The 25,561-nt window shown below is 36.4% G+C and overlaps 1 protein-coding gene across 1 annotated transcript in view; it reads left to right on the forward strand.

Annotated features, from left to right (window-relative positions):
- Nucleotides 1–25,561, forward strand: part of CGNL1 (cingulin like 1) — a 52,518-nt gene that overhangs the window by 9,012 nt on the left and 17,945 nt on the right. Inside the window, 4 exon segments of the mRNA XM_026060902.1 lie at nucleotides 854–1,066; nucleotides 18,081–18,287; nucleotides 18,742–18,846; nucleotides 25,318–25,470. Of these exon segments, the coding sequence (XP_025916687.1) occupies nucleotides 854–1,066; nucleotides 18,081–18,287; nucleotides 18,742–18,846; nucleotides 25,318–25,470 (678 nt within the window).

Here is a 25,561-nt window from a genome sequence, read left to right on the forward strand (position 1 = left end):
GACTTCTAGGGGAAACACAGTGGGAAGAGAAAGGGTATGGAGGCATGGACTCGGTTGGAAAGCACTTGTTTTGCCTTCAGCGCCTCAGCAAGTTGAACTATTTTAACTTGCAGAAGTAATTTTCTCTCTTCTTTTCAATGGAAAAGCCAACAAGGAATTATCATTGGGTTCACTTCTCCTGCAGCGTGAGAAGTAAAAAGGCTTTTCTTCTTTGCTAGTGGAGGTGAGACTGAGGGAGTTGTTAAATTGCAACCTTACTTTGACTCCTGCTTTATTTACAGACAGCATAACACACATCATGAAAATCTTTTCTTAGTTTTGTGGTATCAGATCTATTGACCCATTGTATAAAGCATCAGTTATACATTAATACTTCTAATAATCTTGGGTTTTAGTAAATCCCTAGCTTTCTATAAAAGCTGCAAATGATGCATCAGTCATACAAGAAACAAAGCTGGCCTTGCAGGGCTTATACTGAAATGCTTTTATTCTCTCCAACACAAATGGAACAGTTAATTCCTCCTTTGGGAATTATTCTCAGCACATCTTGAGTTGCACAGTAGCTATACTGTATAACTGTATAATTTAAGAACTACTTGTTACATGAACATCATGTTAACACCATGGTCAATAGCGTTATCTCAATAGTATCTGGGAACTTAATATTTTTCATGAACCTGAAAGATAATTGATCTGAGAATGGAAATGCTATATCTGTTTGTTAACATTAATAGTTTTGGCATACTGCAACATACACGGAGTTGTTAAGAAACTTCTTATGTGTTGCCTTAATGCCCAGTTACTGGAGTAATTGGTGCTAGTTGTGTTTAATTTTGTTTTTAATGTTTTTTAGGAGCTGATGCAAATGAAGCAGGATCTGCAAGAAGTATTAGTGGCAAAGGATCAACAAGAAGAGATATTGAGAAAGAGAGAGCGAGAGCTTACAGCTTTAAAAGGAGCACTAAAAGAAGAAGTGTCTAGCCATGACATGGAGATGGATAAAATTAAAGAGCAACATGATAAAGAATTGCTGGATCTACAGCAGAGCCTGGAGAAAGTAACAGAGGTGAAATAAGTAATTACAATTAATCTTTACAGAGAAAAATCATACCTATCATAGATGTTGTGTACTGCATGCTTTCAGATCCTAATTTTTTCTTGGTAAAGCATATAGGTAAAGATTTGGGCTAGGAGATTCTTAGCTGCTGAAAATAAGTCTAATTTCATACAGTTATATAATGCTTTGATTCTTTACCAGAGCTGAAGTTGTGGTCCTTTCTTCAAACAGTTACTTACTACATGCTTGGTTTTGCTTCATCACAACCTTTTGGGAGAGAATGAATGGGAGAATGGTGCTGAGGACCATTTGCTTGTCTTGGGCAAAGTGGAATGACTGAAACACTGAGAATGGCCTGAAGAGTGCCACTGTGCTTTGCCACTGATACTCCTGAAATTACAGCTTTGGAGCTTCTGGCAGAGCTTCTCTATTTCCTCCCTCTTTCCTCTCCCCCTTCCTCCCTCTTTCCTCTCCCCCTTCCTCCCTCTTTCCTCTCCCCCTTCCTCCCTCTTTCCTCTCCCCCTTCCTCCGAGTTGATCTTGTTCACTACATGGTCAAATGATTGCCAGCACAAGGGAAACAGCAGGGAGCGGGTGACTGGAACCAGGGAGGAGAAGAGGACTGAAAGAATTGCCTTTTCCAGCGTGATCAGGCAGTCTTTGTTGGGGAGAATAGGGACAGTTTGCAGAAGGATGTATCTGGTACTGTTTTCGAAAAGAGACAGCAGTAGCAATTTACTGAAAGATTTTTGTAAGGAAACAGTTCTCGTAACATTTTGAGTATTATTTTTATAGTGACAGTTGTCTGTGTCTTTTCAGTATCTCCTTTCTTCATTTTATGTTTGTGTCAAATAGTTGAGGAAATTTCTGAAAGCAAGCTCTCCTTGACCAATGTGAAAGTCAAAATTATAGATCCAGTTTTATGCTTAGAAATGTTTGTGCTAATTTATACCTTTTCCCACTCCTCTTTGGTGTTAGGTGAGTTGCAGTTATCCGATAGTCATGGCTGAAAACATAATGTAGAATTGAACTAAAATTAAACTTGAAAAGAAGTCTCTTAAGCTTTATGAAGCTCCTATGGAAAATGCTAGATAGATATTGTATGATTATGAATTCTGATAAAGAGTATTTTTGTAAAGAATTGTTTTTAAATGTGCAAGTTTATTGAGTAGTTAAAGTTTATATGCAGCAGTTTATTTATAGAGCTTTGCATTTCTACTTGAGATTGTTTGGCTTTGCTTAAATTTCTTGTTTTTCATTGTTTATGTCATCCTGGAGGTATTTGCCTCATCTGAGCTGTTTGAACTAAATTCATATTTTTTTCTTTGAGAGAAAACTAGAGCATTTAAAATCATCATTTTTTATTATACAGTAATTGTAGTGACAGCTTAACCTCAGTGAACCACCTTTCAAAGGTACTGCATGGTAATTTACTGTATTTCAACTATGGAACTGTAATTACAACTGATGAGAAATGAAAGAGTAGTCTGTTTGGTATAACAATAACACAGTCTGGGAAATGGCTCTATGACTGGGTTGCTGTGGATTAGGGATAGTTATAAATAGCTGTTCTTTACTTGCATTACATTGTCTAATAGTAAATTTAATAAGATGTTCAAAAGTGAAGTTTAATTAATGTTGCTCTAAGCACAAGTTCTACTCTTCCCATTTTACTTTAAGTGATTTTGTGTTCTTTTTAATTTAAGGAAAATTAATCAGGTTTATTCAGAAGTATCTTCTTCTCTCTGGTGTTAATGTCCTTAATGATTTTAAAGCACAACATTAGCTATATGCCTGCTGCCTGATATTAGTTGTTGTATTTAATGTATCATCTGTGAGAAAAGTATAACCAGTCTCTGCAGGGAGAAAGACTCTACAGTAATGAGTGATCTGCTGCAATCTTATGTACAATGTAAATTATTGGTCCTATGGTTAATCTGGTTTATGTGCCAGTGTTTAATCAACAGAATTTTCGGCAACTGGAGACATCAGGTAGGTTAGCAGATACTGTAAAGAGCATTTAGTCTGTGTGATTAGAATGCCACATGGGTCTGTCATGTTAGAAACATAGTCAAGGTTATCTGATGGGAAAGCAAAGGAGGATATTTCATAGGCAATTCTGTTTTCGTGCTCACTGATGTGGTAGTATTAGGGTGTCTTTTTTTTTCTTTGAGAGGGAGAGATTACTATATGAAGCTCAGTGGTATACAAATAGTGAATTAAGTTTTATTTCCATTAATCTTAAGATTTAGATTTTCTTTGCTACAATTCACCCTTCCAAGTAATTTTCATGTTTTATATTTGCTTGTGTTTTTATTGAGATACCTGGATTGTTCTTTCTTTAATGCTTGTTTAATAAAACTGTGACCAAATTGTTTTCCGTGTAAAAACAGTAAAAATGTTCTGCTTCCGTAACATATCTCTGTGGGATAATAAAGACCTTTAACTTTGTAATAAATTAATAAATGAATGCCTCCCTAACTAAAAAGGGATGAGTTTGTCCCTAGAAGTTCTGTAGGAGAAATGATTAAGAATCCCCTCCTGATTTTAGTGTAGTATTAAAAATTTACATCGTTTAATCTGAACCTCCAACACATTAGGCCAAATTGTACTACTTAACCATGAATTTGCTGTCAGTGTAGATGAAAGGCTGTTGTTTCAGCAAAATTTGGAACTAGCTTTTGAAATACAATACTGTAGGTAAAAGGTTGCCGCAAACAGCAGTTCGTACTGTTCAAATTCCACTGAAATCGTATCGGCTCAGGAGAGTGCAGTTGCTAACTGCACAGCACTGTCAAATTGTGACCTGTTTTGAGAAGCATGCTGCACAAATGTCATTGTTCAGAGAAGTCTGTAACCATCACATTAAAAACCTCCACTTTGACGAGGCTTGTCTAAGCCTGACCTTGACTGACTTACTCAGTGTCCGTTATACTTCTGACCTGATCCACAAAGAGGTAGAACATACAAACTTCAGAAGCTGTTTCATTTATCAACACACTTGAAGAGTGCAGTGAAACTTGTGGTCATGTGAACTAAAACTGATATGTATGTATTAAGACATGTGGTGTGACTAAAGGGAAGGAGGGATTTTATCAGAGCAAGTGATAAGAACAGCAGAAGACAATAGTTACCTTCTGCACATTACAAACTATATATGTATTCCTTCTGTTTAAAATAAAATAATATTAAATATCATGTATCATATATGAGAAGAATCTCTGATAACTTCCCTTTTTTTGGATGTGTATTAGGTGGTTGTGAATACTGTATCTTTTCTGCATGACCTGAGAGTATCAGGTTTCTTCTTCAAAGCTAGCAGTAAAAATCTCCCACATAGATCAGAAGCCATTTCTTTAATAGCAAAGGTTAACAAGAACTAGCTTAAGTGTTGTAAATGATACTGATATATACTGTGCATCTTACTTGTAAATATGGCTTGACTTATATAGTTTAAATGTAAAATGAAACATAACTAAGCTTGATATACTCTGAGAAGCTATTGTAGAACAGTGCTGTACAAAACCAAATCATGGTGGCCTAAGTGCCTAAGTTATCGTGGGTAAAGTGAAGACATTAACTGATTGTGAAGCTTTGCAGAGAGGCTGTATGAAACTAGAAGTTTGGTCTGTAAACTGATAGGTAAATTTAATGTATATAACTATAAAGTGATACACATGGAAAAATTATTTAAAATTTTACGTAAAAAATGATAGTCCCCAAACTAACTTCTGCCACTCTAAGGTGAAATCTTGGTGTTATAGTAGATAGCTCTATAAAAACATCAGCTTGACAGCAATCAAGGCAGGAAATTATAGGAATTATTTGAACTTAAGAACATCATTATGCCCCTGTATATAGATATCTGTAACTCACCTGAATCTGCATCCTGAATGTTGTGTCTAATTTTGGTCCACTCACCTCCAACAAGATAGAGTACAGTTGGGAAGAATTTAGAGAAGATGAACAAGGATTTAAAATGTTGCTAGTGGATTTTCCTTTTCTCTTGGCCTGAGGCAACCGTTGCCATGTTGAGACAACACTTTTTGGTTTATGTGGTAGAAGCCAGGTAGTTACTAATCTAAACTGTATAGAGTCTATAGGCAGTGGAGTGACTAGTCCAAGCCAACGTTTCCATGGAAAATGCATCTAGTGAGGTATATGAACAGTTCTTGAATGTCTTTATTTGTGCACTCCATTAACAGCAACAAAGTTATGGTTTTAATCACTTTGGACATCTTGATAATAAACAACCTGAATCCCATGTAAGAAAAATCAATGTCATGCCATTAAGTTAGTTTGAGTAACAGTAATCTACTTAAGCTATGTTTCTGGGTCCAAAAGTCATTCACAAGGTAATTTATTTCTAAGTTCACTGGTACTTTGGGGATACTGAAAAGATTTAGTGGCAGAGCTGAACCAAAGGATGACAGGGGAACTTATGTTTCCACTGCTGTTCTTCTTTACACTTCTTCCATTGTTTCTCCCATGTCCTTTCATGTGTCCTTACCACTTGCAATATTTGGTGTTTCTCCTTTGCACATAACCTGAAACCCCTTCATGATATGGAACTCTTGGTAGGAACACTAGCTTAGGAAGTTCCCATTCTCCTTAGTAGCTTGTTCTTGCATGTTGTCGAATTTTTGTGAGGTCACACGATACAGTGGATCAGTGGATTGACTTGGCTTACCAAAAAAATATATATATACCCAAAACCCAAAACCACAGAAAAGACTTCTCTCATTTCTTTATTTTCTTTCCTCCTTTACTAGCCTCTAGGGTTTTGTTTTTAACCCAAGTATGTTTCTGATCCAGTTCCAGTGTGAACCCACATATGAGGTGAGGGAAGAGGGTGCACAGAGGTGCATCACCATTGGAAACATACATTGTAGAAATGTATTTGGAAAACCTGGGACACAGTTATGATTTGTTTTGCCATAAGTTTCTGTTCTGTGTGTGGAAAGAAAGTTGTTTGGTAATAGCATCATGTGTGTTTTTAGGCACCCATTAAGTTAAATGCTAAATGAATTGTGGAATATTAGCTGTGTTGTCAACTAGAAAAATAAACATGCTGCAGAAGCACACCAGAGATGTAATCTGGTGACTTTGTCTTTGGTGGTGAAGCAAAGTTTTTAAGTTCCATCTCCTCTGGTCTTCCATTTGTTTGGCAGGGACATATGTTTGTGTGAGTGCATTGAAAAACAAATCTGCACTGGCTTCTCCTAAAGTAATGCTGTAAAAAGGAGGCTACAAATCCAGTATCCCAGCAAATTACAAGTGATTTTTTTTTTTTTTTTTTACTGCATTTAGGGTCAAGAAAACCCTTGAGCAAAACTGTCCTGTAAAGTTCTATTCAAGTTGGATTGTATGATTGTAAGATGGGGAAAAACAGAAGGCAGCTGCCATAAAGTCCATGTCCTGTTGGCTTGTTAGCCCTTGTGGCTAGCATGACTTTTGCTATTCATGGGGAAAGCAATGTGCTGAGCATCCTGAAGAAATACAGCTACAAACATGATAGTGCTTCTTTCCACAATGGATCATATATCTGTCTACATCTGTTTTATCTATGATAGTTATTATAAACCATTGTTAATCCAGTTCACCCAGGACTATTTCAGTTAGTCTGGGTTTGGGAGATCTATTTATTTATTTATTTGCTTTCTGAAAAATGGCAAGAGCTTGTAGTATCAGATACTTTGTTAATATCATCAGGAGGATCTTGAATCCTTATTAGCAGAAGACTGTGTGTATACATTCAGGTGGCTTGTTCTGTGAAAGTATATGTTTGGTTGCATGAGTGTGTGGAGTGTGTGGCTGTTTAAGTCCACTCAGTAGGGTACAACATGAGCATAGAACCTAGTTAATATTTTACTCTGGTCTTTGCAACAACTTCTGACCTTGACAAAACTGTTAGCGTGAGCCAAAATGAGTATGTCATGATACATAGCTAAGAGGATAATATGACACTGAAATAACTACTTGTTGAGAGGTTAATACTTTCCTGGCTTTGGTTATTTTAACTGTGTGAATGTTAGGTCCTGCTTATATTAGGAAATTTTGTTTAATCAGTTCCATGTAAAGAAGGGTTGCATTCTCAATTAAAAAATATATGCATTTAAATCTTTCATTACATTTCATAAATCAAAACCTAAATAATTTTGAAAATAATACTGAGGATACGATACCACTTAGATCTGTGAAAATGTCCTGGCAAGAAAAAATCTTGTCCCTAAACTGTCCTAAGTGAATAGTTTTTAACCAGTTAATAGAATGGCTCTGGCTGAAATGGAGAGAAAAATAGTCTGACCTTTTCATAAGTTTGTGCATTTGCTTACTGAGTAATCTCTTGAAGTGTAGGTGAGAATTCAGGTTGACTGCAGTGTACCTCACTGAGATAAAAACACACTGACCCTTTTAATAGGTAACTAATCATTGTTAACTTCCAAATGCATAGTCATGTGTTGAAGCAGGCTAGGTCTCCTTTTGAAATGATGGGAAGAATAAATATAATTGGTGCAAGGTAGAAAAGTAATAAGGCCATTTAGTCTCTTTTTCCAGAAGCTTTCTTTTTTTATTTGGTAGACATAATACCCCATTTAGCTTTTAAGCAATTTTCACATTCCTTTTTTAGAGGTGTGAGATTTTATTATCTATATAATTATTACCATGTTACTCATCCCAGGACCTCTAACTGCTTGAAGGAATAATGCTTGAGGTTAAAAGAGTTGCCCAAAGCTACACAGCAGGGGAAAAAAAAGAATTACAAACAGAAATAAAGACACATTATTTTCATTCATGAGCTTTAAAAACTGGATGACCATACCTGAATAATGCTGTTTTCTGATGCTGTCTTCACTGAAGTGGTAAGGAGCATTACAGCTACTATCAGGATTAGCTGAGACAGGTGGGTAGACCTTAATCCCTGAGGTCACATGAAATTTTTTAGGTACAGTTCATGAAGCTAAACATCTTTAGTCCACATCAAATTTAAAATGTGACCCATGTGACTGGATATTTAGGGTTGCCTTCAGCAGACTATATCTTCCTTAATACTTTAAATGTTCCACACTGGGAAGAAAGTGAAGGGAGCAGCCATACCATTCCCTTTTTTTCCAGAGGTTTTGAAAGATTATCATGTCATTTACTTTGATTCTACAAGTATGACTGTATGAATGTCTATTACTTCTATTAAAAGAAAAAACTTTATTTGTGTTCTAGCTCATTTTGAATGGAAATTTATTCTTTAGATTTGTGCTTCAAATATGGCATTTAAAGAGTGAACAGTTAATTAGCTGAATTCAGTTTTACTTGGTTGGACTTGATTCTGAGAGGAAATTTAAAGGTTATCAGAAAATTTGGCTGAGTTGTGCCTAATAAACATCAAATCTAGCCAAAATAGAACAATCCTAATAAACTGTGATTGAGATACTTAGCTTCCCCTCACTTCAGCCCCTCTTGTATAGTGTGAAAGACTCTAAAGCTCCTGTGCTACAAGGTCATTGCTGAGGGGGAATTTCACCAGCTGAAACACCAAGTCAGCCAAAACCTTTTTTTAATGAGTTACATAGCTGCTCGCATGTCTTTGCCAGTGTTAAGGGTGTGGTAGAAAAGAAGGTGTGGAGTCACAGAACATTTTCTGCATTCCTGTCCAAGAGGTTTTTTGCTTTCTTTAAGCTGAAATAGAGTATTTCATTTGAAACTCCAGGACGCTGCCCGTGTGCTCTGTCTGGTTTCTTTGGGTTTGACACTGTGATGGATGGTGGGAAAGATTTGAACGCCTTTCGTACTGACTGAGCTTCATCTCCGATTCTTTAAGTCTGTTCACTACTTTCACTCAAATTGAGAGTGAGATAAATACAGTTGCCTTGTTGAGGTCATCCCAAATCCTATGTTGTAGAAATCTTTATTGTTTTATTTAAACTTGCTTTGACTATTTTTAATATATTTTAAAATGTTTCTGGATGTGTATATAATTATATATAAGGACACAAAGCCAAACTTCATTAGATTCATCTCTTCTCAGGCAAAATAACCTGAAGGAGATGGATGAGAAGTGAGGGAACTGAATTCCACTGCTGTTGTTCCCTTATTGAGAGTTAACTTAGGCCTGAAGCTGGAAATGAAATGCTGAGAGTTTATGAACTCCAGCAGCCATGTCGTGGGCTCAGACATGCAGACTTAAGCCGGGTGAATCTTTATAGATCAGGTAGGCATACCAAATTAAATAGTACATGTATGAATATGCATTCTCTCATTCTCTTCTCAACCCTCCTGTTACGAGTTAGAAGTAGCTTTGTACTCATTAATGAAGACTTATTCTAACAGTGTATTTTATCAACATTGTTCAGACTTTGGTCTATTCCTGCATTCAGTATACACTTTTCAAAACTTAATCTGAAAAGAGAATTATATTGATTGTTTCCTGAGCTTTAATCTTCTCAAAACACCTATGAGTTCTGTGAGTCATGTAATTCTCATATTAGGTACAGAAAAGTAGGAGGTAGAGAGATTACTGTCAAAAGAATCCATTAGTTTTGGTTGTTCAATTTGAGATGCCTAGGACATAATGTTAAGCATTATATAGTCCTTGATATGTTCGGAGTACAATTTTTGTTGACTTCAGTTGCAGCCATGCACTGGGCACTTTGGAAACCAGACCTTAGGTCTCAAATCAATCAGTCAGGAAAATAAGGAACATGCAGTTACTGAGCGCCTCTGGAAAGTTTGGGTTAAGTGACTTGCCTCATCACATAGGAACCTTTTGGCAGAGACAAGAATCTCTGTTTCAGATCTTCCAGGGCTGCATTCAATTACCTTGGTTGTGAAGCCACTCTTTCTCTTACTGCTTCATTCATTACACTCCTTTCTATTTCTGCAGCAACAGCCTGTTTCACTGTGTAGCCTTGATTTGTTCTCTAACCATTGTCTGCTTTGTGCAGTAAATGACCTAGTGATTCTGTGGACATGCTGCCATATGGCATCATCTAGTTAAAGACTGTATAATAATGCATTCGTACAAGTATGAAACTCTAAGGTGACATCAATGATGACATGGAGTCCTCTGCTATTTAAGCCCTCAGAGGTAAATAGGAGTCTGTAGTTTTCTATCTGGCCCAATACTATTGAAGACGAGACTTTCCTCAAAGATTTCACAGATATTTGTTGCTACCAGAAAAAACAGTACTTTATCAGGTACAACACTTTTCCCCATTTCTCACAACCTTTACCACTTCTGCTCCTTTGCTTTCAATGTACCCTTCCTACAGTCCTGCATCTTCCCAACTCCTTTTTCATTCTACCTGAGATTTTCATTCTGGTTATTTTGCTGTGGATTCCATAGATTCATGCAAGTTGACTTGTCATTTGGTTTAAAATTAAACTACAAACTCCTTGATGAAATTTTTAATATGCAGAATAGCTACCTTTAATCATGCTATGTGACTAAAATAATTCATTTATGCGTCTCAGTTTAAGTTGTGACTTAATCCAGTTTAGTTTCAGGAAATTTCAGAAACTGAGCCAAGTAAATTTGAAATAAGGCCATGCTAGCAGGGGTATGAAGAGGTGTTACCCTGATCAAGCTATCTCTGTCAGAAGTAGTACAGGCACAGTTGCACCCCTCACTGAAGTTTACCAGTATGCCTTGCTTCCCATATTGCAAGGTGAAGTGGAATCAGTTTTAATCATGAAAGCACAGGTTTGTCAGTATAAACCATGAGGGTTGTGTGTCCCAAGAAAATTTAGCAGAAACATGTAACTTGCATTCCTAGTTTTCAGCATCCCTAACTTTGTCAGCATAGTAATTCTGCAGATTTCTGTATTTATTACACAGATGTAACGTCTGTTCAGTGAGGCAGATTCTGCGGAGCAGAAGAGGAAATTTAAAGGGCTGAAGCTAAAGTAATTAAGTAGCTTAATTACATATGCTTCTGAATGAAATTTTCTTCATTGAGAGAAATCTTAGTCTCAGTTGTATGCATGTTATAAACAAGAGAATTCTTGAATTGTCGTAAGAGATGCATCATATTTAAGCTCTTCAGAAGTGATTAGAATTACTTCAGTTACATGAGGTGTCAGGAATATTGTGTTGATTTGGCAATGTTTTGTCACATTTTACCTTCAGAATTTATATTTGAGAAAAAACAGTGTATCTCACATCCACCCATATATTTATTTCAGGAGAGAAGTTTTCATTCTTTTGTCTAATGTCAAGCCAGCCATTCAAAATCTGTACTTGCCTACAAAGCTGATTGAGTAATCCTCTAAGATGCCTGTGCAAGGTTTAGTTTGACCTGATATTTCTCCAGAACTTAAAATCCATGAGAACTTCTTTTAAAAGATTTCGGTGGTTTTTGTTGGCCAAAGTAGATTATTTTCCTCCATGTATGATCTTTTTGTTGTTGTTGTCAGAAACTGATTTTTCACCCTTGACCTTTCTTTTAGGATTTGATAACTTGTTTTATATATTGTTGTTTGAGCCCATGGTACTAAATAAATGCCTTGATTTGAAGGCTATATGAAATTATTTAATGTTCCATATTTAATATCAATGATAAGATACTGCTATAATGCAGAGATGATATCACCATGGTCTTTTAATAACGGTAATTATACATTTCTTTTGAACAGTAATTTGCATTAGGACTTTGTCAACATCTTATTAACTACCTTTTGTATGGAAGTCCTAGGGATAAATTCAGTCACTGCTACTAGGATTGAACTCAGTTATAGAGATTTCAATATATATATTTTTTAATGTATGTGTTGGTGTGCACATGTAGCATGTATCAGTACCAGTGCTGGGCTAATAAGTAATACCGGTACGTGTGCAGACAGAGGCTGTTTTCTGAATTGCCTCTTTACATGGCACTATGACAAAATCAGGAAGCAGAAGCCGTTTTATTGTGTGGGAGAAGTGAACAAAAGCATCTTGAACTCTGTTGCAAATAATTTGTAACTGGAAACGTTCAGAGTTAACAGATGACGAGTAGATACTGTCTTAAAGTAAGGGGCATATCTGTATCTGTTTTGCTTGCTTACAGCTGTATTGGTATATTTATATTTACTCTGTGTCTGTGTATCACATTAATTATGTGTCTGTAAGCACCAATGCTATATGGATATGTAAGTTAGTTTGAGTGTCCACACAAAATGTGACAGTGACTTGAGTGAATTTGCTTTCAAATACTTGAAATTAAATTGATGCAACTGTGTAAGACCAATGTTATTTTAGAAATGCAGTATTTCCCTATAATGAGAAGAAATAAATATAGCATCTGGTATGTTAACTTCGGAGTTTTCAATGGCAGATCTTGTACTTAATACTGTATTTACTGATACTTCCTATGATTTCTGCCCTCTTCAGCTATGGCTTGTGGCTTATATTCAGTAGTGTATGACATTTAGTAAAAGAAATAAATCAGTACCACCTAATCTAACTTTTACTTTTCAGATTTCCTTCCTTTAGGAGAGCTGAGAACTTGTACAACCATGCTAATACAAATATAGGTTGTTATCTTCAAGCGGTTCCAGAGGACTTTGCATTGTGGGACCTCGTCATTACAACTATGCTTGCTTTCTTCTAGAGAGGCTCTTTTGGTCTTTTGTTTCTCTTTTTTGTTTTTCAACATTTTCTCAGAAATTTGCAACTTGTTGCCAACTTCATTTATCTACTCCTTACCTAATGTCCATAGCTTAACTCTGCTGATGAGGCTTGTTCAGTCTTAAAACATGAATTTAAATGTGATAAAATGACATTTTGAGAAAGCATAATGAAATATTTCATGTGTTCAAAAAGTAATAAATGAGAAGAAGGTGTGACTGTATAAGAAGTCTGCAAAGATGTGGCTATTAAGAGGAAGGTTTTATCCTTTCATGGATAGAAGAGATGGGAATCTTATTGGGGTATAGACTACATGTAGGGAGGAGAAGGCACTGAATGCCCAGGAAGTCAGACAGATTGGAAGAAAAGACAAATTAAAATGCAGGCAAGCAAAAGTGACAAGGAAAATGCTATAGGGTTTTTACCTTAAATAAAAATAACTCCACAATTTAAAAAGTTGATTAACTAAAACATACTGTCACAACAAGCAAGTGAGACTAAGAAGGAATAAGCATGCCTTATATACCAAAGGGAAGAAACTGCAGTCTTGGAACTGAGGTATGTTAATTTAAGATCCGAAGAGTCCACTTCAATGCTTGATAATTTTTTTTTTCTCCAATTTTTTTTTGGGGGGGTATGGCAAATATGTCTGAATATACAGTAGTTCGTTCCAGCTTTTGTCTTCAAGAATCTTGCTTGACCAGTTTTATCTGTTATGTGCTTTGCATGTGTTTACGTACATAATCACATTTCAGCTCTTTGAAGACTGCAATCCGCAATCCAGTGAACTGAAGATCGTATGTATATTAAATAACATTTGTTAAAGTTTCATACTGAATTTAAGTAAGTACTTTATGACCTTTCTACAGTTCTGTTACTGGGGGTTTAATTTGTATAGACTTAGTTAAAAAGATTGCCGAAATTTTTCCAGCATCCACAAATACCAAATGTAGCAACGTAAATGCTTTATGAATGGGAAACAACAGCAGTCATTAATTGTTGTAGTGTCATTGTGCCTGAAGGACCTTATGTTAACTCGCGTTATTCATGTACAGTACCATTACAATTAAGTCATGCTTGGAATAAAGGGGTACAGATGCACAGCGTGATTTACACTTGCGAAGTTTACCTGTCTGGGCAAAAAAGATATGCTTTTCTCAGTTGTGCTTAATAGCCCTATAGTTTTCAGTTATCCTTCTGCTTTCGTCCTCTTCAGTCTAACCTGCTCCAACTTCATGCCTTTGCAAACAACATTCAACTCCTTTTTGAATGTGTGAGTTGGTCACTGAATTTTAAATGAAAGATATGCCTTTCTGCTCATGTAGACAGAATCAAAGAGGTTAGGATTACCGCTGATTGTTAGTGAATACCATCTTTGTTCAACCTTAAACTGTCTATGTTATTGCCACTTTCAGTTTTAGCTTATAAAACACAGTAATTGCTATTCAGAATTTGTTAACACATATAGTAATTTTTCTCTAGTTTCAGTGCAGTGATTTTCATGTCTTCTCCTGGCATGGAGAACTTAGTAGGTCATTTCCTCTGGGACCTCTCTAATAACAGAGCAGTAAATTTAACCTACTGTTGCTTGGGCCTATGGTCATAGTGTTCATTGCCCACATATAGGGTTCTGTAGCCAAAGATCCTTCTCTGGTTCAGTAGTGTCTGCGTATGATTTGATAGCTGCTGCTCTAAAGCATATGTTCAGTAGGGATCTCTACACACACATTCTCCCGGGCTCATGTAAAAGTGCTTGTTTCCTTTGCGTATCCTTTCTAATGATACCCAGGCTCTCTTCTGTCATTTATATGTGCTTTCCCAAGAGGAGACCCAGAGGGGAGGTAGAAGGCAATGTGGAAGGCAGGATAAGACTAACAGTGGAGAAAAGGAGAAGGAAAGAGACATGATGTTTTGTGATACCTTAAGTTTGTGTGGTAATATGCTACAGGACAGGTTGTATATTGCCAAAAGCTATTATAATTTAGGAGCTTCATTTATGCCAGTGGAGAGCTCTGCATGTGATTCTCATCAAATTACTTACATTGGGGATAAGTGAAGATAGGCTTTTTTTTGTTTCTATGTAAACCCTGCCATGTAATTTAACTCCTTTGGAGAAGTGTTGCTACATATGCATTATCTTCTCAAAGAATATCTAGGTGATACTTGTGCAGTTTGACTTTGTTTAAATTTCACTATCAAATTGAAGATACGCATGTATTGTTGTTTTTTCTAATACCATCCTGAATGATATTCAGAAGGTGATTCTCCATTCGTTGTGTGTATTGTACTACTGTCTTAGGGTAAACTGATAGGATAGATGCTCCTGTGTTTCTTTTCAATCTCATCCAGAACAGGTTTAAAAAATGATGAAATAATATTGTACTGCAACACTTGAATTTTGAAGAAAAATTCTCCTACTCTCAAGCTATGTAAGAAAAATGTCCACAGTTCAATTACAATTAAGAATAAAGCTTCCTATATATACTAACAGAGTTTTCCTAGCATCTTGAAGAAGCGTGCATATATACTTTATTGGTACCTTTTAAGACATAGCCTATTAGGGTAAAAGAAAGGAATTTTGTACTTAATATGTCAGAGAATGTGTTTGGGAACAGTTCACTCATGTGAAAGTATAATCCTTGTAAAAATGCCAAGGTCATTAGAGACCTGTGGAGATCTGCTGATTAAGTGCTGGTCGCACAGGCAGCTGGAACTTCAGGCAGATAGTACTTATACACCCAATTTATTTCCAAGGTTTTAAGGAAGGTTAGCGAAGGCAGTACTTGGAACTTGCTCTTTATACTTTGCTACCTTTTACAAAAGTTCAGCTTGCATCTCACTAACTTACTGAAATGCATAATGAAGGAGATGAAAGAATACCAGTTTAGTTTAATTAGAATGGCTTGGATGGTATCCTAAGATGCATACAGCAAAAGACAGTTTGGAGCAGATCTCTATATATGACTGCATCAGTGTAGGCTGAACTTAATTTTGAACCTGTTCAGTTAAATATATGTGTGTATGCATGGGTTTTGTTTGTTTGTATTTTATGCATGTGTGTGTGCTTTATTCTGAGTAAACAGTGCTTCCTGTGTGGGGAAAGTAGCGTGAAATGTGGCAGATGAGGTGCTGGATTGGTCAGGTACAGCATGGCTCTGCGGTGGTGCTCGCCTCCGGTGCAGCCTGCGTAGGCGGTTGGGTGAAAAAGAACAGACGAATCAACATTCCTGTCGCTGAGCTCCCCAGCCTGCCCCGGCTGCTTTCACTCCACTCCAAAACCAGGAAAGGAGACAAAAAGGAGCCACTGGTGGAGTGCTTGCTAATTAGTAAAACTGCGCAGTATGCAAAAAGCAAAAATTAAAGGAATATATAACTGCTATTGAAAAGTATGTGAGAACTTAAAGCATCAAAAGAGATCTATTTCAGAGCTTTTTAAGCAGTTGTATACTCAGAAAAAACAAGTTTTTTCAGTATTTTCAAAAGACTGGAACTTGTCAGCCTGCTTATGTTGCCAGTTTTCGTATGAGTTTGTTGACCCTGTAGACAGTCTGAGTGCTCGCTGAGTTACTGCTCTCTCAAACTAATTTGCATGTTTTTAAAGCTGTTGCTTGCTAGAAAACAATCTAGGGAGGGCACAGTTTGTAAACAGCCTCTTATATAACGTTGCTTAAGCCTGTTTTGGAGGGAGAGAAGAATTGGGAGCTACAATCACAAGTAACATAACTGGAAAGTGGTTTTCATATTTCCATCAAATATTTTACAAAATAGTTAGTTACAAAGATGCACCAAATTATTTATTTTGTTTTTACACAGGTAAGCATGATTTCACATGCAGAAATGCTATGCTTCAGTAATTAATGGATAATTACCCTTTGCCACCAGATGCTGTCGAGGCCAAAGGTATAAATGGATTCAAAAAAGGATTAGAGAAACTAATGGATGATGCATTCAGACAGAAAAAACAGTAGGAGCTGGGAGGATGCAACAGGGAAATTCTTGTGCCATAGTTCTTCCTATTCTTTCTTCCATAAGCACGTGCTGTGGCTGCTGTTGGAGACGATCTAGTCTGGACTGACCTACGTGGTAGTTCTAGTGTGCTTATTTTCTTTAAGGTCTTAATGCAGAAGGCAGTGGTCTGTATGTGAGAACTAGATCTCGTACAGAGGATTACTTCAGAGCAGATCCTGAATGCCAAGGAGCAAGAACTACAAACTTTATCTCAGATTTTATCTCCCCCTCCTTTGGAGGGAATTCTGACTGACTAGTCAATGAAGAGCAGAGATTAGATCCTTTCAGCTCTTTACTCCACAGAAATAAATGTTTACATGTACATATGAAGTCAGTGTTTTAGTATAGCAATATAGTATAGTGTAACAGTATAAACATACTTTCCTTCATGGGTTCCACAATAGTACTTAAGCATCAAATTTAACTGTAACTAGGGGAAAGCAGAGCCTTTTAAATGGTAGGGCATGTTTTAGGGAGGTTAAGTGGTGAGACTAAGGTGATGATTAGCTTGGAAAAGTTACGTGCTGCACATGTGATAAACCATGTGATGAATAGTTTATTATAATTTTGTCTTTGTGCTGTATATTGATTTCAGTTTCTGAAAAAATATACAAAGCATATCTTTCTGAACACGAATTGAACTCAGTAGCTGAACTCCTTTCATCCTCAGACAGCAACTGAAAACCAAGCAGAACTTCTTCTGAATAAGTACAGCCCCAAAGTGGTGGTTGGACACTATGCAGATAGAGCTGCACCAATACCCCTGTAAGGTATTCCCAGCCTGTTCCTGCCCGTTCACCTTCTGCTCGGCTGTGTTCGCACAGCAGTTTGTGGGACCGTGTTTTGGGACGGGTTGTGGCATTTTTCTGGTAAGCATCCCCCTTCCTCCCTTTTGAGGGGGGAAAGATTTCTTTGTATGTTTAAAAAAAACCAACTGGTTCTATTCCTTAGAGCTGATTCGCTGCGCAGCCCCACAAATAGTTGCGTGGATGTAAAGGGCAGTGCCTTGGTGCTTGGCCACCTTAAAGGCCCACACGGCTCTTGATATCTGTTAGGTCGCCTGGAAATACATAAGAATGGGATTTGATAATGAAAATATTCTAGGGCAATAAAAAGGAAGATGTTAAGGTAAGAATATGTGGATGAGAGACACGAGACTGTACAGAGGTTGTGTGTTACTTTAGCATGTACCTATGCATGAGGAAAAAAAAAAGTTCTTTGTTCATTCTCCCACAGTAATCTGAATAAGGATACAGGTTTCTAATACATACATATTTTAACGTTAATTCTTTATTGACAATTTAACATTATATCCTATTTGTATTTGCTGTGGTGCCATGGTGAAACTTGTGCTGGGAAACAACATCAGTTATTTTTGTGTTTTTTTTAACGTTGCATAATTTATTTTTACTAGAGTGCTGCTGTCCTTGAGAGTGAAAGAAATGCTGCGGAAGAGATGCGAAATAGTATACAAAATCAAGTCAAGGAGCTGACTGAGGAAAACGAACAGTTGAAGAGAACAGTTGATGAGCTAGAGAGTAAAATTAAAGAGTTGTACAACCAAATCAATAATATGAAAGGAGAAGAAGATACAGCAAAGGAAAAAATAAAGAGATATGAGGTACGTCAAGAAAAAAAGCCCCTGAAGTAGTCTTCTTCCTATTTGTGATATGGTCAACACATTGTAGAAGAACAAAGCTGAAAAGTAAGAGGATGGGCAATGTCATTTAGAAAGCTGAGCAAAGCCTTGGTTTTCAAGAAGCAAGATGCAGTTTACTGACAAGTTATAGGAAAGATTTCTCTCGTGAAAAGCAGTGTAAAAGCAAGTCTCAGCATGGAAATGGGTATGTCAATGATATGCAACAGTGAGCATAGTTTATAGGTCAGTTCATAAGTGAGAGTTGTGTCATGTGGATATCTGGAAATGGGAAGTACAAGGAAGCCAGTGAATGTATTGCTAAGTATTTGCAGTTTTGCATGCACTACTTAAATGGTACTGGTTAACTGTAGGTCTTATGATGTCAGATTAAAGGCCTTACCACTATTTCTGAACACATCAAATCATATCATTGCAGGAAGAGAAGCAACAATTAGAAGAAGCTTTGGAACATGCTGGAAACGAGGAAAAAGAATTGGTGGTGTTAAAGAAGTCTTTGGAAAGCCAGCTAGAAGATATGCAGGTCAGGGCAAGAGCAAACTTGGAATATTTGCATTTAAAGTTTCCTATATGTTTTCCTGAGTCACCATTACTTTCTGCAGAATAAAGTCTAATTCTTTTTGAAGTACCTTTCCTGTAAGTCCCAGTCTCACTGCAGTGTTAAAGCATAGCGTCATCTGATTAAAATTGTTTTCTTGCTGAAGTTTTTTTTCCCTTTAATGGATCTAGAGAAATTTGAGGGAGATGAATCACAAAATGAACTGTCTAGGGTTTTATAAATCTGTTTTATAATTTTGAATGATCATTCAACTCTGGCTGTGTTGCAGGTAGCTAGTTAAATGGAAGAGAAAGAAAGGGGGTACTTGAATATGAACTAAAATATAAGTAGGAGACACAAAGATCAGCAAAGCGGCTTCTCTTTTTGTTTTATTTTTATGAACTTGTCTTATTTGCAAATGTTGCATGGAACTGGTATAGTTCATCTCAAAACCACAGAAATTTAGTGCTTATCATAAGGACTGGTAGCCTCTGAAACTGTGTATGAAGTCCTGTTTTCACCTTGGTCCTTCCTCTACTCAGGATCCAGGGAAGGATATGCTGTCTCCTAAATTAGCCCTGAAATGAGTAGTGTGGAGAGCATGGCGCTTTCAGAGCAGTGGAAAGGGATGTTGGCAACACTGTGTAGGGGTAAAGACAGAAGGATTCAGATAGGGTGAAAATTCAGATGTATTTAGTAAGGAAACAAATGTGAATAAATCCTATAACTCCTCTTGTTGACATCATATCCTGTATCTGAAAAAGGTGCAAACTTAAAAGGTGCAAACTTCATAATTCGCCTTTTACATGTACTGTAAAAGCATTTGTTTCTGCAGTGTTAGATAGTTTAAAATTCCCCTGCTTTTGCTTCTAGAAGCAGAGTTTTTAAATGATTCCATTAGACAAGTCAGACACAAATATAAGGTTATACATGTTGCCAGAAACTTTTTTTAATTGAAGGGATGTTTTTTCTTGTTGTCCGCAACACAAGTTTTACATTACTGTTTTAGAATTTTGAAAATGAAACTTGGCTACCAGTGGATAATAAATCAAGGGAAAATTGTATTGTTCAGTTAATTATAGTAAAATGAAAAAACAGCATTAAAAAAAAGAATAATCTTATGTCTTTAAAATGATATCAGCTTCAAGAATATAAGGTGGTAACAGTACACATAAGGATATTTTATTTCTACAAAATGATGCTTTAAATCCGACATTCTTTGAAAGTAAATAGTTGGAATTTCTTGTTTCATCCATGATTATTTTTTTTCTTTTAAAATCTCTATCTGTTCTACCTCACTGGTTCTCCAAATTTGATTGTATGTTTCACTGATAGTCTGTACAGGCACAACAGATGGCTCATTGCTCATCAGTAGCTTGAATTTAGCCCTGTGCTCAAAGAACCGCCTTTTTCACAGTCTAGCAAGTTGATATTCCTACACACCATGAACCAATGCACCACATATATTTCCTGGCTCTTGACTAGCTTTGGACCAAGGTGCTTGAAAAGTATGTTCTTGTCTTTCTGTTCACCTGCCCTCCAGGCCTCCTGCCAAATTTTGCTGCCTCCTGGCTGGCTCTCCAAATTAAAGAATGTTAAGAAAGGTGACAGATTAAAAAAAAAAGTCTGTCATACCACTTTACATGAGAGTTATGCCAAATTTCTGACACACCAAGTTTAGTCCTCCATTTCTGATTCTACACTACTCATGTCCACCGGATGCAAGCAGTAACGGACTTCAGGATGTAATGAGCGGTGCCTTTGGTTTGGAACAATTCAGCCTTTCTATCTTTAGAGTTGTGCTTGTTTTTATGAACAATGTTCTGCAGTAGGTTGATTTAGCCTTGTGTTACCTTTGACAGTTTAGACCACAAACTCTGGCACAGTAATGATGTTTATCGCAGTGGAAACTTAATTCCTGACTGGCCCATCTTGCTTTTTATGTAATGCAAATAACTTTTAATGATAGATTAACATAAAGACAGTGGAAATGTGAATAGAATTGAAACAGTTACAGTAAACATAGCCAAATCTGTTCCTCCTCCAAACCAGAGCTGTACTCAGAAAAGTTAAAGCTGCAGTACACATAAGTGATTATCATAGACAATTAGTTTTAATGATTTTGTCCAAAATCAACCTTGGTATATATTGCAATTTTATGATGCTCAAACACTTTTAAAAAGTATCATAACCCCTGAATTATAACTTATTTTGTGATAGTCTCCTCTTTGTAGTCTGCTGTTCAAAAAAAATGAATTACATCTTAAAATCTTTGCAACATTGAGAACACTTTTGGAAGTTTCTTGAGAACTTGTTAGGAAAGAAAATATTTAAATGTAATTGTTATGAAACTTAACTGTAGAACACATGGTACTGCAATATATTTTAAAAAAATGTTAACTGTACCAACATTTTGAATAGTAGTGCTAAGTATTCTGTGTTTGTTAAATTAAATGATCAGAATATAGCATTCTTTCCGTGGGTGGAAAGTATGAAAGTTATGTCTTTGTTGTGCTAAATAACTGTAGACAAATAGAGATAGTGCTGTGAAGCACTTTCAGTTGAAATGCATTTTTAATGTTCAGTTATCAATTAAAAGACATTCTTAATTTTGTAAAGAGAATATTCAACTAATACTGTTTGGAAAAAATAATGCAAGTACTATAGTAACTTTTTGGCTACTACGAAAACAAAAATTAGACTGAACACTGAATTTTGATTTGCCACTCTCTTTTTCTCTATTTTGTTTTCTTTCCTCTTTTGGGTATGTGGAAATGTTGGGTGTATTTTAATGTTGTTTTATGGCTCCTTGTCTTCTAGACTAACTGCCCACTGACCTGAAATTGAGAAATACTGCTGTAGAGTTAGGCTACTTGCACTGAAATAACACTTAAGCTTCTTCACAAAATAATTGATTGCAAGTACGGATTGGTTTTAAATTGGCAACTGACAAACTGTTGACTTTGAGTTGTGGTTACGTTGTAACTGAAAGGCCAGTCAATTCCAGTTAACAGTATTCAAGGAAAACAGTATTCAAGGAGTTATACTCAACTTGAGTTGACTGTTCAAGTTGTCCTATAGGATATTCCAAATTTCAAATATTGAAATTCTGTAAAGTACATCCAAAGGCTAGAAACTGAGGAAACTGAAATGTTTGTATAGTCAGTAGCAAGATTTTCATTTCATCAGCCTTTTTAATACTTAAGAAAAATGACATAAATAGAAGTTCAGTTGTTTCTAGCATCTTTCTCAAGTATGTTAGGCTAGACATGCTAATTTTTATCAGTATTTTTCTTTTTTTATCAGCTTATCTAGAACAGAGAAATATCATGTCCTAGTTTGTCAATCAGAAACTGCGGAAGACATGCTGTTTCCCATGCTATTGCAGGACTACAGTAGCGTCCGTTGTAGTATAAAATGGTTTTTATTAGAACAAGATCATTTCTATTGCAATGCTCAGTTTTCATTGGGAATATTTGTACCCTACACATGTGTTATCAAGTTATCAGCTGGCTACATTTTAGCAAAACAGCTAGGATGTTGTCATACTTCGGTGGTAATCTTGTTACTTCAAAAATAAATGATTTGGTGGCCTGGTTGCTAGCTAAATAATACAGATCTTAGTATGGACACCTATTAAATAGATCATAAGAAGAAAATTATGCAGAACTGTGGGGAAAACCCACCACTTCCAGCCAAGTAGAATTCATCAAGCCCAGAGAACGATTGGCTATTACACACTTTTCCAAAGAGCATAATTGTGCTCAGTGTGCACATCAACCAGCTGATTGTGCATTAATAATTTGTTGGTCTCAGAGAGAAAAAACAATCGTGTGTATTTTTTCAGCCACATACTTCTATCCATACACAGAGAAACCTTTGCATTCTCCAGTCACTAGTAAATGTAATGAAGGGGAGGCTGGAGGGTGATAGGATCTCTCCTGGGCCCAGGAAATGCTTAGTCCTGTGACTCCTATTGCATGTCAAATGGCTCAGCAGATACTGGTGCATCACGAGAGAGAGAGGGACACGAGAGATTTTAACAGATGTGGGAGAATGAGAGCATGAAGCACCTGAACTTCAGATCCTATGATACTGTGAAACAAAATTGCTGCTGTCAGTTTGTTATTGAACAAACTAAAAATAAATTTAGCAAAACTGACATTTTCCTCTTGGAAAAAGTTGATTATTGGGGAATTGCATTTTCCATTAGAATAATTACAATTAAAAATTTAGTGTCTTTAATTTTTAGTAATGTGCTTAGGACTGATTTTCCCATCCTTCTCAGTAATAAACTGAAAATAAAATGAGAATGGAAACAGATAGATGCAATGTGTGGAAAGTAAACATTTTCTTTTCAGGATGCCAGAATATAACCCAGAGGAGAAAAAGCTGAATTTCAAACTCTGTGGTCTCAGTCTGCTACATATCTGAAAATAAGGCAAAAGTTAGCATGACGTGACCTAATGAAAATTGAGGTGCTTGTGTCATACCACCTCTTTACTGGCTCCTATAAATGCTGTAATTATTCACATCTATTATTAATTTGGTAATTGCCCTAGCTGGTAGAAGAAATGTTATCTGATATCAGTGACTGATTTTTGTTGATAATTCTGAAGTACAGAGAGTGACCAGATTAGCTCTGATGTTTACCTCCCTTTTCAGCAAACTGCAAATGCAGAATAACTTCCCACCAGCACCATTATTCTGCCACAATGTATTTCACTGATCTGTGTCTGCACAGTTTGTTTCTGAAGGATGTGTAAACAAACTGTAAAGTTAAATGATCTGTGAAAGACTGATAGAGGGGAGCATATGAGGTTTTTATAGCCTGTTGGAATATGGCACATTAGCAGGGTCCCAGGATTTCAGCAGTTTTTAGCACTGAAGTGCTAAAGCCGAACCTTTTCAAGGTTCTTAAAAACCTGTGGTGTCAGCTAAATTAATTCTGTGGTAGAATTAGGCTTTGCAGAACAGCATCTAGTAGCCCCCAGGATATTTTAGGATTATGTGTCTACTACTTTGGCATTTGCCCTTAACTCCTGTTTGTATCAGAGATGCATTTGTTAATGGGTTAAAAATACTGAAATACAGGAATGTAAGAGATAACAAAAATCTAAAAATACTTCACCTTTTAACATTCGACAGCATTCTTTTTCTCTTGTAACAGTACAGTTTTATTTCAGATTATAATCTACAATGCCTACAGAAATGCTAATGTGCTTTCACATTTAAAGTATTTTTAAATATAATAAAGTAAACAGCATGAGTATTAGATATTCAGCAGAGTTTTGCATTTCTAAAAACAGAATTAAATTTTAAAGCTATATTTTGGAATGCTTTTACAATTCATGACTATTTTCATTTTTTTACATTTTTCTGTCTGAACAATTTAAAGTGTCTGTCGTCTGGTTTTGGTCAGTTTCATGGTGATTCTCCGACTTGATAAAAGCAAACTGTGTTTTAACCTTGTAATATCTATTTAGAGTAGGGCCATGAAGGTATTTTTTTACGGAGGGAGAAGGAAGAGGTGAGGGTCCCACCGTGCAGCTATAAGCCAACCTGCCTTACTTGCACTGGAATGAACTAGTGACAGTCAGTTCTCCTGCTGATGGGCAGGATTTAGAAGCTGAGAGGTGCCAAATTCTTAAACATCCTGAGCATGACTGCAGAAACATTTGGTCTGTTTGTATACGTAGTGTTCTGGAGCTCCTGAGAGATGAACATAGAGCATAGCTCTGCAGATCATTCAAAATTTAATCCAGATATGGAGGTCTTATTTGAACATTAATGTGAGATGTCCCTTCAGGAAGGGGAGGGATCTCTGCTAGAAAGTTCTGTTTGCACAGTGCCTATCACAGTGGGACATCATCCTGAATAGAGCTTCTGGGTGCTATAGAAGCACAGCAAGGGGAAAAAAATCCTCACTTCTCTCTCATGGTAGGAACAGATTTTATTTATTTATTTATTTTTTTAGCCTAGGAAGAGTATTTTGTTGGGAAATCCTTTAAGACTGAATTAAAGGGGGGCACATAGGAAAATAAGAAACCTGAAATCAGTATTGAAGCTTGTGTAGAAGGTAAGATTTGCCAACATGTATGCAACTGCAGATGAATGTATGCTTTTGCATGCAATAGAACCATGAAAATGGACTACCTTATATCCTATGAATGCTGCAAGATTCAGAAGTTTATAGGAAGGATAAAGCACTGCATCACTAAAAAATGTTTGTCTTAACAAACTCTAAGTCCATAAACTTTTTTATTTTTCCAACTTAGGTTTGTACTCAAGTTATGACAGCTGCTAGTATTACTGCTGTGCAGTGTGTTATATAACATTTCTTTAATATATTGGAAAAGAGGGTGTACATTTAAGTGTGTGTGTATATAAGTGTATATATGTGTGTGTGTGTGTTTGTATATATATATATATATATTTTTTTTTAATCCACTGCAGGAGAACATTAGTTGTATTTCACAGGAACGACAACAGTTAACTGAGCAGTTAAAAGATGAAACTTACCAGAAGAAACAGTTGAAGAAGATAAAGAATGAAATGGAAAATGAACGATGGCAACTAAACAAGACCATTGAAAAGTTACAGGAGGAGGTATGAGTGCATTCCAAAGAGGCTGCAGGAGATTAAATATCTAACAGACAGAAGCAAATGAGCTGCCAAATTGCAAAATAAGTTTTGGGGT

Source organism: Apteryx rowi, unplaced genomic scaffold (assembly GCF_003343035.1).
Source record: "Apteryx rowi isolate R43461 unplaced genomic scaffold, aptRow1 scaffold_172, whole genome shotgun sequence".
Lineage (NCBI taxonomy): Eukaryota > Metazoa > Chordata > Aves > Apterygiformes > Apterygidae > Apteryx > Apteryx rowi.